Source organism: Chelonoidis abingdonii, unplaced genomic scaffold (assembly GCF_003597395.2).
Source record: "Chelonoidis abingdonii isolate Lonesome George unplaced genomic scaffold, CheloAbing_2.0 scaffold0537, whole genome shotgun sequence".
Lineage (NCBI taxonomy): Eukaryota > Metazoa > Chordata > Testudines > Testudinidae > Chelonoidis > Chelonoidis abingdonii.
In genome coordinates, this window is record NW_027424798.1 from 22,798 (window position 1) to 38,481 (window position 15,684).

The 15,684-nt window shown below is 46.8% G+C and overlaps 1 protein-coding gene across 1 annotated transcript in view; it reads right to left on the minus strand.

Moving 5' to 3' along the window:
- Positions 1-15,453, minus strand: part of ZW10 (zw10 kinetochore protein) — a gene marked incomplete at its 5' end in the record, with an annotated part of 18,106 nt that extends 2,653 nt beyond the window's left edge. Inside the window, 14 exon segments of the mRNA XM_075061404.1 lie at positions 7-73; positions 1,402-1,604; positions 3,320-3,525; positions 4,039-4,100; positions 6,632-6,703; positions 8,753-8,792; positions 8,795-8,978; positions 9,511-9,693; positions 10,836-10,972; positions 10,975-10,999; positions 12,668-12,735; positions 13,203-13,394; positions 15,014-15,173; positions 15,328-15,453. Of these exon segments, the coding sequence (XP_074917505.1) occupies positions 7-73; positions 1,402-1,604; positions 3,320-3,525; positions 4,039-4,100; positions 6,632-6,703; positions 8,753-8,792; positions 8,795-8,978; positions 9,511-9,693; positions 10,836-10,972; positions 10,975-10,999; positions 12,668-12,735; positions 13,203-13,394; positions 15,014-15,173; positions 15,328-15,453 (1,725 nt within the window).
- Positions 15,454-15,684: the final 231 nt, after the last annotated feature.

The following is a 15,684-nucleotide window of genomic DNA, read 5'->3' on the forward strand; positions in this document are numbered from 1 at the left end:
CAAGGCTCGGATTAAACTCTTTACCTCAGTGGGGGAGAATTCAGCTGCAAGGGGCCCTTTGCCGTCCGCCCATCTGGAAGAGAGGAAAAGGCAATCGTTTGCCGGAGCTGTACAACTACAGGTTAATACCAAGATCTATTTCTACCACCGCTCTTCTGACCCCTTCAATGAAACCAGTGCAGTTCTCCGGATCTTGCTCCCCACAACCAGTCCTATACACTCCTGAATATTTCAACTCTGCTTAGTTTACAAGCACAGTTCTCGCCTGCATAACTCCCTCTCACTCTAGTGAAGTTTGGGTATGGTTACAACTAATTCTAGGGCAAGGAGCCACTGCCTGCTCCAACAGCTTCAAATGTATCTGATTACTGACCCGCTACTCACCTGTCCTCTATTAAAACAGTCATATTTAGAAAGCAACCGATGGAACAGCGCAGGACCTGCTCTTGGGGGTTTTCACTACAGACAGGGCTCTCTCTGCTTTGCATCTAGCTCAGAATAAACTTACAGCCTGCTCTGCATGTATTTACTGGGTCTGACCAAGTCAGCATCTCCTGGGACTGCAAGGCCTGGGGTGGAACCAGAGCATTCCGAAATATCTCCCCTTGTTCCGAGAGCAGCTGTAAGTAGCTCCCAGTGCAGGCTGTGACAGAGCTCTTTGATACAGGGGAGAAGCTGATTTGTCTGTTTGCTCTCCACACGCTTTGGGTCTCTAAGCGAAGGCTGCCCAAGACAGCAGGCGATCCACACCCCTCCAAGGTGCTTGTAGCGCAATTGTGGATGGGGACTGTCTGGTTCCAGACATCTACAGCCAGTTAGTGTTGCACTCAGAGGTATGTGGGCCCCACCCTCATGTACAATTCCTGCGAGTCTCCCATGCCAGTCTAAAGGAGCAAGCCGTGGCATTTGAAAGTTCAAACTGGCCAGACAGGAAAGCCTGACTCTTTGGTAAAACTGCAGTAAACAGCAAGGAGGCACAGATAACATCACAGGTGATGGGCAGAGTGCCAAAATGGCTGCAGTGAGATACACAAGGCAGGCCTAAGATTACGCTGACCTATGAGAGAACAGAGAGAAACATATTGGTCATGTTTTACACTTTCCTGCCTTTGGGCATTGGGCAGTGTTTTGTGGATAGTTACTTTCACTCCTCCCCTGCACAGTCCCGTCATTTTCCCATTTGGGCTGGTCTTTCGCAAAGAAACAGGGAAAATGCACAAAAATCAAAAAGGGGGGAATATTGGCAGGTGCAATATCCAAAAGTACTTTACGTGCGTTTACTAAAACTAACTCGATTTCAAGCGGACAGCGTTCCTTCAACTGAGAACACTGCATTATCGATCAACCCCAGACAGTGATGAAAGAATTCCTGGGGTATTAGAAGAAAGGAAAGGCACCTACCGATCTACTATTTCTTGGAGATTGGCCTGCAGGATAATCATCAGCTCTTGGAACATCATCCATTTCTGCACATAGATTGGAACCTCCTCCTGGTATTTCTTATTTTTGTTCTCTTCCAGTAACGGAGTGAACACCAAAGGTCCTTCTTCCAGCATGATCCTGCACAGGGAGTGCAATCTGTCGGCATCCTCAGCAGAGATATCCTGGAATTGCACAAACGGGGAGCACTATTCAAAGGAACAATTAAGCATTTTCTGGTGCTTAGAGCAGAAAGTGACATGAAAGGACCAGAAAGCTTTGTGAAGATAAATCAGTGATCCGAACCATACTTAACATACCACGGGAGACACTAGGTTTCTTCAGCTTCCTATCTGCCCCTCTTCCTAGGCCAAAAGGACTTACTTATGAATATCAGAGGGGTAGCCGTGTTAGTCTGGATCTGTGATAAAGCAGCGAGAATCCTGTGGCACCTGATTATAACAGACATTTGTGAGCGTTGAGCTGTTCGTGGGGTGAATACCCACTTCGTCACCCACGAAAGCTCACGCTCCAAAATGTCTGTTAGTTATAAGGTGCCACAGGATTCTCTGCTGCTTTTACTTATGAAGTTTGTGCATTTCAACAAGCTCTTGGCATCTGCTAACGCACAGGATCTGTGTCTGCTTAAGAGCACAATGTCTTATGGATGCCGATCTTGCTGTGGAGCGGAACATTATTGTAAAGCGTTGAACGCTTCAGAGGGAAATCGCTCAGACTGTGCGGTAACGTATAGGAGCTTTATGTTTTGGGCAGAACAGCTGTAGCATCTGCTGTGAAGAAGCTCATCTAAGAAGAGCTGCATTATCGTCTAAGTCTTTCAGGTAGACTTGTGTACAGATCACAATGGAGTCAGATGGGTAACACATTTCAGTCATTTGGTTACGAATGGTATTCCTTTAAACGATTTCATATGCTCATTTTACTTCTTGTCCAGCATAACCTGCCCAGTCGATTAACAGACAGAGAATTGGGAAATAAAGAAGAAAGAGGTAAAAACAACCAAGATTATTTTAAAGCAGAGCAAAATTTCGGATTGAGATCAGCATCTTTTTTGTGGTATGTGGTCAAAGCACGAAGCCTAGTCAGAGGATGAAGAGAGATTCATGTATGGCTCCCGAGCACTGCAGCAGGGAGCTGGGGCTCTCAGGGTTTCCAGACTCCCTGCCACTTGAGCAGGACTACCAGGCCAGCTGGCTCCCCAGCCTGCATGGGTTGGGCAGCCTGGTGAGCCAGCTGGCCTGGGAGTTTGGAAGCCCTGGGGTCCCCGGAGCCAGCAGACCCTAGGCTACTCGGCAGTAGTTGGTATGATTCATATCAGATTAACAGCTGCTATTCAGTAGTGGGCAGCAGTGAAACTGACATGATTTATGGCCATTTCTGTGAGCAGCTGCTGGAGATCCCAGAAGTATATTTCATTTTGGAATCCTTGTGTTTTTGATGTATCTGAAACAAAATTTTTCAGATTCCCTGGTTTGCAGGAAATTCCGAAATCTAAGCAAGACTCAGATAAACCACTCTGAAACTTTGCAAACACATTACAAACTCCATCACCCTACTACGCTTTGCCAAGTCCTAAGGTGCACCACACACTCGATTTAACACTGAAAGGTGAAATCCAGCTACTCCATTAAAGTGAATAGGAGTTTTTCCATTGGCTTCAGTGGTGCCAGGATTTCACCTTGTTTGGGTGTGTGGTCTCAGCTGGTTCTGGCTGATGGATGCTTGAAGTATTTCTGTTGCACTGGATCCTAGATATCAGTGAAAGTCAAGAGTGGCCCTGAAAGCTGGTTCTTGAAAGCTCATCTGTAGGGTAAACAAGTGCCTTATTTAGAACAACATTTGATCCTTGGTATGCAGAGCACATGCAATCCTCCCTTACCTCTAGGGCAGTGATTCTATTAATGATCTCGCTGAGTGCTGTGTTCAGTAAGGTCCCCATGGCCTTGCAGTAGATGTTGACCGGAAGCACATCTTGCCATACTTTGCCAAGTCTCTTTAGCTGGTGCAGAACCTGGAAGATAACAACTCCACAATCATAAGCAAAGATAGACAGTAACGCTGATAAAGCAATTACACGGTTATAAACTAGCTTTCAAAGGCAGGAGAAGGCAATTTAAGGTATCATATTAAGAAAAAAACTAGTATTTTTAAGCTTGGATCTAGACGTGGGTCCCCCACCTAAAAAAAGCTCTTTTCCCTGAAAAATGTCAAACAAAAACGAAAAAAATAATGTCGAAAATTTTACCAAAATCTTCTAATTTTGTTGAAGGCAATTCAAATAAAAATATACCTTCATGTTGAGTTAGATGAATGAATCAAATATGAACATGTTTCAGATTTTATAAAAAGGAAAGAAAACATGGGAGAAAAAACCCAATCCAAAAAAGAAAAAAGATTGATTTCAGTTCGACTGTGTTGATGCAAGCTTATATCCGTGCTAAGAATTCGTAGCTTGCGATTAAAGGGAACCACCACAGATACATGTGCACTAGGTCTGTAACGCCTTCGGTGGTCTCACTCACCTGCCTTGTGCTGCTTGTTTGCTGCAGAACAGTTTTCCTCTGCCATATTGGAAAAATAAATTCCTTTCACTATGACCAATCTCTTCCAGAGCCTCTCCTTTGCTGCACCACGCATCGTGGCCAGAAAACACTCCATCCCTGAGGTGTTAAATGAGAGGAGGAAGAAGACATTTATTCCACAGCCTCACATGATGTCAGCTTAAATCTGATTTTGCTCATTCTGATCTTCAGCACTGACAGAATCAGACACCTGCCTCATTTAAAAGTTCAGATCAAGTTTATAAGCCTCTACATCTTGCTTCCCGTTCATGAACAGCCACATGGCTACCATCTGCCAGGCACAACCACAGCCGGGAGGATAGAAACTGCACCCGTAATCCCCCCCCACTCCCCCCCACAGCATGTGAGATCTCCACACACTTCTGGATATCCTTACAGAGTGCAGAATAAATAAAACACTTCGAAGATTGAGAGTAGCCATTAATATGGATTCCCTCCTTTGTCAGACTCAACACGCTGAAAATTATTTTTCCCTGCATTTTGTTCTTGGACTTCTACAACAATCGAGCAAATCTCAGAAACAGGACGCAGCCTTCCAGAGTGTGCATGTGACTTGAGGTCTCTCACTAGTACAAAACAATCATTCCGAACTGTGCCCTATATATACCGACAAAGGGAGACAAATCAAGGTACCTTGCCAGCTTTGAAGCGGCAGAGGGCTCTACCAGACAGAGCAGCCTTCTCTCAAATGCAGAGGATATAGTAATCTAAGGAAAGATTTCATACCACAATAGCAATCAAGAAGGGCTGCTCTATGAGCCAGAGCGAGCAGGGACCACCCCTTGCATTACCGCGAATGGCCAACAACAATGCTAGTGATTCTGCACTCTAGGAATTCCTCCTTACGTAACACTCAATCTGCTACTTCGAAAGTGGCAAGACATCTCTGGCACAGCCACTTACCATGCTGACAGCATCAGGAACTGAGAAGAACCTGGGCGGACAAACTCCCACTGAATCACAGGACTAACAAATCCACATTGGCAATTGATGTAGAATACCAACCACGCTGTGACACTTACTCTCGTAATATTGAATCATACTCATTCACTTCTGTGGCCCTTCGTTCGAATGCTCTATAAAGCTTATTAAGCCTCAGAGGTGCCCCTCCAGAAACAGAAGCGTCGCGCCCCCCTCCCATTGAAAGCATTGCCCATTACACAGATAACAAAAGAGGACAGAAGTTACGTGACTTGTGAGGGTTCACACAGTGCCGATTCCTGACGCCAGACCACTTGCTTATTAGCCCCATGCACATTTTTAATGATAAATCGCTTCATTACAAATACACGGATGGGAATGCTAGAGTATTTTCATTCAAAGGTAATTACCAAGTCTCCTAAACCAGGTACCAGATCTACAAGGTAGCTCTCATCATCACAGTCATGTGATAAGCGGTTCGGAACTGATGCCCAGGGTCAGAAGGGGGATGGAATGTACTATACAGTTTGTGATGAACTGGCAGGCAGCTGGCAGTTTCGAAGTTTCTCTCTCACAGGAAGGAGATTGAAGAGAAGGCAAAAATAAAGAGGACATGTTGTAATCAGATCTCGGCCTCTAAAATAAATAAATCTCCTGAATATTGTTCTAGGCATCAGAAACGCTCCACAGTCAGACACTCAATAGGCAAGAGCTACCTCCACTCTAGTTTCAGTGCTGTACGTAACGATCAAAAGCAAGCATGCATCAACGAACAGTTAGCCGAGAATAAAAGCATGCTGGCCTCTGAACTCTCACGCACATGGACATTACTGTTAGAGGGTAGACATCAGTCATCACCTCTGTTAGGCCATGTCCTCGACATAGCTATGATGTTCACGGGCGGGTGAAAAGTCACATCCCTGAGCGGCGCATTAAGCGCCCGTAACTCCTTATGTAGCCAAGCACTAGTGATGATTCTTCCATTCACCCGAAGCACCCCTCTCAAGGAGGTGATTACCCAGGCCGACAGAGGAACCCCCTCCCATCCGGTCATTGGTCAGCGTCACACACTGGGAGCACGCACGTGGCACATGTCTTCGGCTGTCGTGTTTCAGTGTGGCCATCCAGCCCTTCCCTTAGGATCTAGTCCATAAGCTCAACGTAATACTGTGTGTTATATGCAGATGAGTATCTGTTTCTAAATCTGTTAACGTGAAGACTTAGAAGCACGAAAGCCATCTCATGGAGTCAGGAAGCTGCAGAATCAGAGAGGGAGCGGACAAGAACCTCTCCACCAGTGTCAAAAGGTACGAGGTAATGCTGAGGGCTGTGGCAGCCCAGTTGTAAGGGTCCTCGAACCCAGCTGTAGCTCTTGGACTTTCAACCCTTTCCTACACTGCTTCTCCTCAGTGGGTAGGGGCAGGAAGCCACACATGACCGTCTCACACACCACACTGGGTTGAAAGGCTCCGGGCAGTGATTCAATAATGAAAAGCACTATCTAAAGCTATGTATTTCAAAGAGGTGGATGCTATTTTTCCCAAAAGGAGAAGGGATCCCCTCCACCCAAACCAAAGACCACCAGGACAAGCATTAGGAGTGAGCAGGAGTATTATAAATAAATGAGCGTTGCCCCTGGCCCAAAGAGCAGGTCCCCGTTACACTCCGTGTAACACTCACACACTCACTTGTGGTAAATTGGCACGACGTCATAGAACAAATGGAAGATATTTCGCACCGAGTAAAAGAGCTGCATACAACTGCAAGGCAAATAAAGTTCACGTTAACCATCTTCCAGTTGGAACTAATGCCTGCAGCAAGAGGCGCATTCTTAATGCAGTGCTGAAAGGAGAAAGAATTCAGTGGCTGTGTTTTGGACTCTGACGTCAGATATAACCAGCAGAGGCTAAGGGATGATTTTCAGAAGTGCCTACGTAACTTAGCAGCACAAGTTCCACTAGAAGCCAATTGGGCATTGTGCTGGAGGTGTAATTCCCAGCTCGGAGAGATACATCTGGGCCGGCGCTGGTCAAACTAGCACGCCACAAATAGCAGTGCAGCCACAGCTGCACAGGTGACCGGATGGGCTAGCCGTTCCCATGTGAAACTCTGGGTACGTGCTCGGGCGACTTGCCTGGCCCACTGCGGCTACACTGCTCTTTTTAGCGCACTAACTCGATCAGAGCTCAAGCGAGACTGCCTCCTTGCACCGGAACTCACACCCCAAGCTCCAGTGTAGACGCACCCAGAGACACTTCTGAAAATCCCACCTGAGGCTGCAAAGAGGGGATGACTGAGATTCTTGGTCAAGGCAGATCTGGTAAACCCCTGGCCCTCACTAGCTTGGAGACCTAGCTGTACATTTGCCCTTCCACTTGGAGACCTAGCTGTACATTTAATTTCAAGAGCAGTCACCAAGAACTTCGGGGCTTCTCTCATTTCTCATTCACCATGGTGTCCTGCTGCACCCACAGTGCCTCTATATGAACGTGCTAAGCTAATCCCCAGTGAATGCCACTCTCTCCCCAATGCGCATTGCAAAGGGCACAAACACAGCTGAAAGCATTGCTCATTCTGGAGCTGCATACGGCCATTTGCCCTTCCTCAAGGGCAGGGGGAAAAGAACCTCCGCTGTAACGGATAATGAGCAGGGGATAGGGCATGTTGAGGGGCACACATTTTTGTGAATGGCAACTATTATTACTATCAAATATTTGTACTATGGTAGTGAACAGGAGCCCCCCCATCACGGACCAATGTGCTAGGCAGTGTGCAATCTACCCGCAGAGCGCAGGCTTTTAAAGGCCTGTTCTGAAAGCAAATACCGTCTGCAAGCCACAGGCAGCACCCTGGAAATCTTACCAAGGCTTCCCCCAAGCTGTCACATCGCGGCGGAGCAGCTGGTATTGCTTGCACTCCTGAGGGTTTTGCAATGCTACCCAAGGAAGACCTACAAGATGGAGGCCAGCTCCAGAACCACAGACCACATGTCAGGAACGAGACCTCTGAAATCCCTCTTTAACCAGGAAGGCAGCATTTTCCTTCTCCCCGTTCCGCTCCGCCCACACACACTCTGCTATGGCAGCATGGGAAGCACTCTGTATGCAATCCTCCCTTCCCAACCAGAGCCATGGTCTCCAGTTACCGGGCCAGACAAACACAGCCTGGGAGACTTGAAATCCCTGCCAAATGCACAACTCGGGTTCTTTGCTTTCACTCGGGTGATGATGTGGTACTACTGGGTTTCTGGGAAGTGGGCGGGCGAAGCCTAAGGGGAGGATCCACAGGACCACAGAGTGACGATGTGGTAGGAAAACAGGCAGCTCGCCCTCCCCGGCAATGACACTCTTACACCTCATCTTGGCTGGGGGAAAAAGGGCTTTTCACCAATTGTCAGCTAACACACGGTAAGATTTTAGCATGGACAAGGCACCGGTTTTTATCCTGATCTGCGAACAAACATGATTGAAAACTACAATCTGCCTCGTCTACACTGGCATTTTACTGTGTGTCAATGACCACCTTAGCTAAATACAGCCCATCTCAACACACCCTTAGAGGCCATCACCACTAGCCGTTGTGCCACCAGGGCACTGCCAGGAAGGCTGCATGGCAGCTGTCCCTGTTTGCTGGATTAATCCGGGGATTCAGTCTCCAACTGGCAAATCAGTAGCTTTCATTAACCATTTCACCTTGATTATTTTTAAGTGAATTACATTTTCTGCCCTTTCTAGTACTGGTGCCTGTAACCAGGTGTCCTGATACCGAGAGTGTCCCTTGGGCTCTACCCACCAATTCAGAGCTCTTACCACTGATCTGTGCTGGTTGTAGGTCTATAATGCCAACTCTCAATTTCTCCACAGACACACTGATGTGGCAAGTAGGCAGAGAGAATGTGTGCTGGCTCAGTCTGGTCTCACTCTCCAAATTTATCAGCTCGTTGTGCAGCATTTTGGAGGCTTTGTGCATTTTTAAATGATCACCTGCCCCAGAGTCAGGCAGTTTTGGTATCGCTACCGAGGAATCAGGTGTGATCTAAGGAGGAAACAAGAGGCACGCATCACAACTTAGTTCCCAGAGAACGGAGACAGCATAAGGCAATTTAACAGTGAATTACACAGACCGGGCTGAGCATTCCATGGGACTCCACCAGAGCTACTCCGAGGGGCTCACAAATGTACGTGGCATGATAACAGCTGAATGTGTGATCCACAGTAGGCAACCATCTCATTCTTAAGCACAATCATTCTAAAGGATCTTTACATTTCTATTAGCTGTAATGATCCTCAGAAAAATGTGTAAAACCAGCTATCTCGTTCTGAGGAAGGCTTCATTCCATTATTTTAAAAATCATATTCAGCTTGTTAGTTAGAATATCAGCCCTACGGAAAATGCACTTGAGGGTGACCCAAAGCTTTAAGAAGCAACCATTTCCTGCAGAGTTCACACAAAGAACAAAAACAAACCAATCCTCTATAAAAACCAGACTCAGTGTTCTTAAGCTGTTCTCCTTCAATAGCTAGATGGTTTCTTACAAATACGCTTTGTAAATTGCGATCTCTAGCACCTTTACAGTGTTGTGTATTTCTGAGGTCATCAACTTTCTGGCTGCCACGATCACGTCCTGGCATATTTTGTTAGCAAAGTGGGAATTGACATTGCGGGCGTATTTCAGTAAGTCCGTGGCATCTCCTTTTAAAAACCCCATGTTCTTCAAGTGTTTTTCAAAGTCCTCAGTGGATTTGATCACCTGAGAAGAGAGTTAAACACAAATCATTTCCACGCTATTATGGATTGTGAGTTATAATAATCAAGAAGCAGGATGAAAAGCAGCTAGACCTTCTCCAGCTCAACGGGAAGGACAGAGTGGATACAAAGGAAGTACAAGGGGCGGAAGAGCTTTGAATCTGGTTCCAGTCAGTGATGATCCCAAACTGTAACCGCTTGACAGCACTTCAGTGGCCCTTGTGAGATGTGTGTTTCAGTTGAGGGCCCATGAACACGTGTCCAGAACAAAATATTACAGTGGACGCTAACTGTCCCCCTTGGTTGGCACTCTCAACTCCAGCGCCCAGGAGGGAATGAAACGGACAAGAGAGGGGCTCCCTGTGGAAAAGTGGCCTGGGAGAAGCTTTGCCGCAACTGGCTCTTCTGGGAAAAAGACTCCAGAGTCCGGCTGTCAGTCTGGCACCTTTCACCAGCACAAGGGCCCAGAACCTCAGAGGTATTGAGGTGCCTAACTCCCATTGATTTTAACAGGAGTTAGGCACTAAATACCATTTGGGAAGTGGGACTAAGTTCTATTTTATTTATTTAGGTTTAAAATAATAAAGACCCTTGCCCAGGGCTTTAAGAGCTGTAACACAACTAATCGTACAGTAAACACAATTACATTAAGTTCGGCAGCACTGAAATCAGTTGCACAGGAACTTGGCCAGTCAGCCAGCTACCGATCTTCCTCATCGTCTAGGAAGAATGCCCTCGGCAGCATGCCCTGCAAGTCACCAAATCTGGTCTAGTTTGGACCAACGAGGGAGGAAGTCCCAGCCCTCACTGCCACCCTCTCTTCTTTATAAAGAGAGTGTTTGTGCTGAGGGCAGCTTGTTTAGCAAAAGCAAGAGGTCTTGAGCTAGTTCGAGCTGCTCAGTGCTGCTATCGTCAACTGCACCTGACTGATTTTTATGCTGGGATACAGATGAGAGCAAAATACGTAGTTAAAAACATTGCACCGTTACTGGCACCGAAGGACTATGAGACACTGCTTAAGGCAGAGACTGACTTTGAAAGTTCCCATTGTGGCAGAGGATAAAGGATCAGGAGACAATTCCATTATTGCAGAAATCTGCCTTTCCAGGCTTTACGTTGCATGGATTTGAAAACGCTTGAGTCTACCTCGACGTACTGCTCAGTTTGGCTGCTGTTTGCTGGAATCGAGTACCCCAGAACATTCCTGAATGAGGCAGCCAGATACCTCCTCCAGACCATGTCACCCAGCATCTCTGCCAATACCACTCTGGAGTCCTTCTCATTTCCCCACACACATCGAGAGACACAATCTGGATTCAAAAGAAAGAACACAAATGGTTCTGAATTAGGCTCCAGGGGCAAAGCTCTCGATCCTTCCACACGCCCCTTGTGAGCTCAGAAACCGGAACTGTCAATGGTTCCATTTCATCGGATGTTCTCTGGTCTCGGGCCATGACAGGAATTCCCTGCCTCCTGAGGCCACTAACAGATTTTAAAGGTAGACTGAACCTGTGTCCCCTGTGAGTTTGCTCAGTGCCTGAATGTGCCTCATTCACGCTCTGTGAAAGATCTCCACCGGACGGTCCCATACAGGATTTCCCGCAGATTGTATCATGCATTCTAGGCTTTTTTCCGCAAGTTCCCCAGAGCTTCTCACAAAGCAAGATTAGCATACTGGTCATCTGAGAACAACTCTTTCTACAGAGAAATAAAGCACTTCTTCAATGGCCTACACGCTAAATACTCTTGTGCTTCATTTCCATGGTAGGGGTTTCTCCTGAATGCTCAGAGTCACTGCAGATGCTGTCACTCAAACCCCCACTTCTCATTTCAAGTGCTGCTTGCTGCCCCCTCAAAAGAGACCAGGAAATTAAAAGCCTTCAAGAATGACTCCTCACTCAGGAATTCCCATCTTCCTGTTAGTCAGTGCCCTCCCTAAACCACACACTTGTCACGGAACAATGGGTAAGACAGTCTGCAGAGCCACGGTGAGGAAGCACAAACAGAGCTGGGAAGATTAAAGGTCCAAAAGGAGAGGGAACCAAGTGCAGTTTTGCAGTGTTCGAAGCTGCCCAAAGCATTGCAAAGCCTCACTCAGCTACAACAGACCATCCAGAGCACTGCATAGATAGATACAGAGAGCAGCGGCTACCCTGCAGAACCAGTGCTGTTGTACTGCTAGACTTCCAAGAGCTCTCCACAACCAGTTAGATGAGCAGCTGTGGAAGAGCAGCATCTCGCGCTAATTCTCAGGAGCGAACTACCCTACTCACAAGGTTTTGAAGAACTTCAGCACCAGCGTGATCTTGCCATAAACCTCCACTGGGGATGGATGGTCCAGATTAGCTCCGCAGACTCAAAGGCAAGACGAGGTGTCAGGCTGCTCCCAGCAGGGACGAAGGGAGGATAAAAATCAGTGGCTAGATGTACTTCAGCAGTATTGGCCTGACAAAAGGAAGAGAAAGGTGATCTTCAGCATCAGTAGCGTCTACGAGTAGGCTGTGTTGCTCCAGTAGTTGCAAAGGGACCAGCTATGAGCAGCCCTTGGTTTAGGATTGCTCGTATTCGGGATGAGGAACACTCCCCTGGGTAGCTGTAAAATCAGGAGTGTTCTTGAGGCAGCGCCTTTGGTTAAGCATGGGGACTCAGGCATAGAGCCTTATGTTATAAATCAAATTATAAACTATTTACAAAACCAGCCATGTGAAACTGTATGCCAGCAACTGGCAGAGGCTTGTTAATTTGCTTTACTACGACCTGCAATTATAGATCACCTGGAACAGCCTGAAATGACGCCTGCTCTGTGCCAGGGAGGGGACTACAACCAGAAAAATAGTGTAAAACATGAGCCCCTCCAGCCACAAAACCACAGATCAAAATGGAAGTAACAAACCAACTTGACAGGGAGGGAAAATTTCAGGGCAACTGCAGCATTAATAGGGCACGGATTCCATTGCTCAGTGCCATGGGATGTGTACCTGGTCCCAGAGGATGTGGAAGATGCCGCTATCTGCGGCCTTCATTTCAGTATGGGAGTCCTGTGCACCTGCACTCCACAACTCTGACCGCCAGAGGGCTGTCCCAGTAGGGGCAGTCCACTGCTACCACCACGCCAGCAGCACTGGAAAAGAGACTGGCAAGGAGATGGGAGAGTGGACAAAAACACATGTGACCAGAGGAAGAAAAACAAACATACATCCTACCTGAGAGAAGTGACTCCTCAGAGAGGGTGCTGCCCGCTGAGAGCAACCCAGGCCTTGGAAGAGGCCAGTGGCGACAAGGGAAGGGTTGAATTATCTGACCAAGGGCTAGGGCCATCAACAATGTGGGTGGATGAGATTCTGTGGCTGCGTTGTGCACGAGGTCAGACTAGACGATCACAATGGTCCCGTCTGACCTTAAGGTCCATGACTCTAAATGCCTCCCTCTTCCCACATTCTCTTCCATATTTTGCACTGACAACGGGACTCAGTCTCACACTGGCAGATTCTTGAAACAAATTCACTATCTAACAGCAGGTCTCTCGTTTTAATGGGACACAAAGGCCTGTCTTACCAAAAAGTTTAAGCCTGGTGTGCAGTTCTCCTAGCACAGCAAATGCCTGGAGCACAGAAGCAACAGGTGGTCCAGAGATCTGATCTTCCTTCAATGGCATCGTGCATAAGTGCAACTCCATCTGCATCACTGTCTCTGCACTGCTGATTTCTAAGAGAGAGCATAACCGTCTCCATTACAATGCGAAGTGCGCTAGAGAGGAGCTGACAGTCTACAGGACTTCTTGGATGGGCGCTAAAACAAACCATTAAGCTCTCCTTTCTTCACCTCATTTCCCTGACCATAAGCCAGGGAGATCTCAATGGTGGCTCGGATACAGTGTCACGCTCCTGGCCCCCCATCTAATGATCAGCTCTTGCCGGCCTTGGAAGTTGGCAGCGGAATCATTAGCTCCTGAATATCAGCATATTGCAAACTGCTTGCATTGGTCTTTTACACAGGTCTTGATGCAATTTCCCTATTTCAATTTCTGTGCAAATTTAAGAACATTTTGGCCATAATTACTCTTCCTCCTCCACTGTAAACTCAACTGAGGCATGAGCTTGCTTTTTTAAATGAGGAATTTCGGTGGTACAGAGGGAACTGAGATACATATATTTGGGCACTGGCTATGTGTCAGTTGCTCACATCTTCCTAAATATCTAAAGCAGCTTGGCAAAATTCTACCCACTGGAAGTCAAATATCATTAGCGTGTTCATAACTGTCATGGTAAGAGTGGGTGAGTCTATTTTAATTCCTGAGCCGGTAAGATTTCATGATGAATTTTCAAGGCTGAGCTAAAGCAATTCCTGATTTCCTGACATGCTCAAGGAGCTACAGTTATATACAGGAAAATGAAACTGTCACTTCAAAGATCTAACTGATGAGACCTTCCTCAGGAAACCGAAATGGAAAAATCCGTGTGCACCAGACATGCTGCGCACTCACAGCTCGCTCCGTACAGAGACACTAACCTGTGGGTATGGATGAGGTACTCTTACATGGCACAGAGGAAGCTGTAACACCCCACAGGCACTAAAGAATCACTTCAGACATAGCTTCAATTACCAGCAGTTTTCCATTTCAATTATCTGTGCAACAATCTGGCAAACTAAGCCCAATTTCTATCATAAATAGGTCAGAGGAAACTCATCCTTTCTATTTTATCCCTCAACAGAACTACACTTTTTCATTCAAAACAGCACTTCATTATTCCCTCATTCCCTCCTCATCCTGGGACTAGAGCGGGCTCTGAGGAACAGGAGAGAAGGGGTGTAACTTGCCAAACGAGTCTATGCTGGGTGAGCATGTTCATCTTGACGAAAGGTTTCAGAAGCCTCACCCAGGTAATGGGCCAAGTTAGTTTCGCAATAACGCGAAAACCTGATATTGTCCAAATTGGCGTCCCCATTAGCTATGGGGAAATCCTACAACCTCTCAGGTTTTGCATCATGACCGAGAAAGGAGCTAGAGGCTGAGAACTCGCCGGGCTTCTCTGTCTCACTCACTAGGAAATACTCCTGTACGTGCCAGAAGAAACATTTCAAATAAATTTTAAGAGCCACTGAATGTATCAGGCTGCCTGGGATAGCTCCAAACCACCCCCAGATGGTGTGAAATTCAAAGAGCGCTGCCTCCAGTCAATCCTACTCACTTAGGAATATGCCACGGGCAGGAAGAGCTAGCTGAATCCATCCTAGCTCACCTATGTTAACTAACGTCTTAGCTCTGAAGAGCTTTTCGAGCCAGGATCATTTCTGTCACTGACCCAAACTAAGATGTTCAGCACCTTTTGACGGAGGAAGCTTCCACAAAACCATTTGCCGCCACTCTTCTCCCAGGTGATAGAGCATGTTCTGGGTCTGCACCGTCAGCTCCGTGCCTAGTGCCTTCAGAACCTTCAGCTCAAAGCCTTTGCGGGATTCTAGCACTTTCAAACTACTTCGTGCCTAGCAATAAGAGGAAGACAGTTATGCACAGAGCACGGGCACCAGGGACACTGAGCCGATGGCATGCAAGTGCTAACATCAGGGAATCACGGGATAATTATTGACGATATTTATAAGAGACATAATTACATATACTTGAGAAGCTTGTTACTACCTTTTCCAGATGGCGAGCTGCTGCCACATACTTCTTTTCCAGTAATGCGGTGCTATAGTCTTTAATAGCCCTGTCGAACTGAAAGAGTTCAATAGAAGTTAAATAAAACAAAGACAAGGTACTACACTCAGGAAGGAATAATCAGTTGCACAAATACAAAATGGGATATTACTGCCAAGGAAGGAGTACTGCGGAAAGGGATCTGGGGGTTATAGTGGATCAGAAACTAACTATGAGTCAACAGTGTAACACAGTTGCAAATAAAAAGCGAATATCATTCTGGGATGTATTAGCAGGAGTGTTGTCAGCAAGACACGAGAAGTAATTCCTCCGCTCTACTCAGCGCTGATAAGGCCT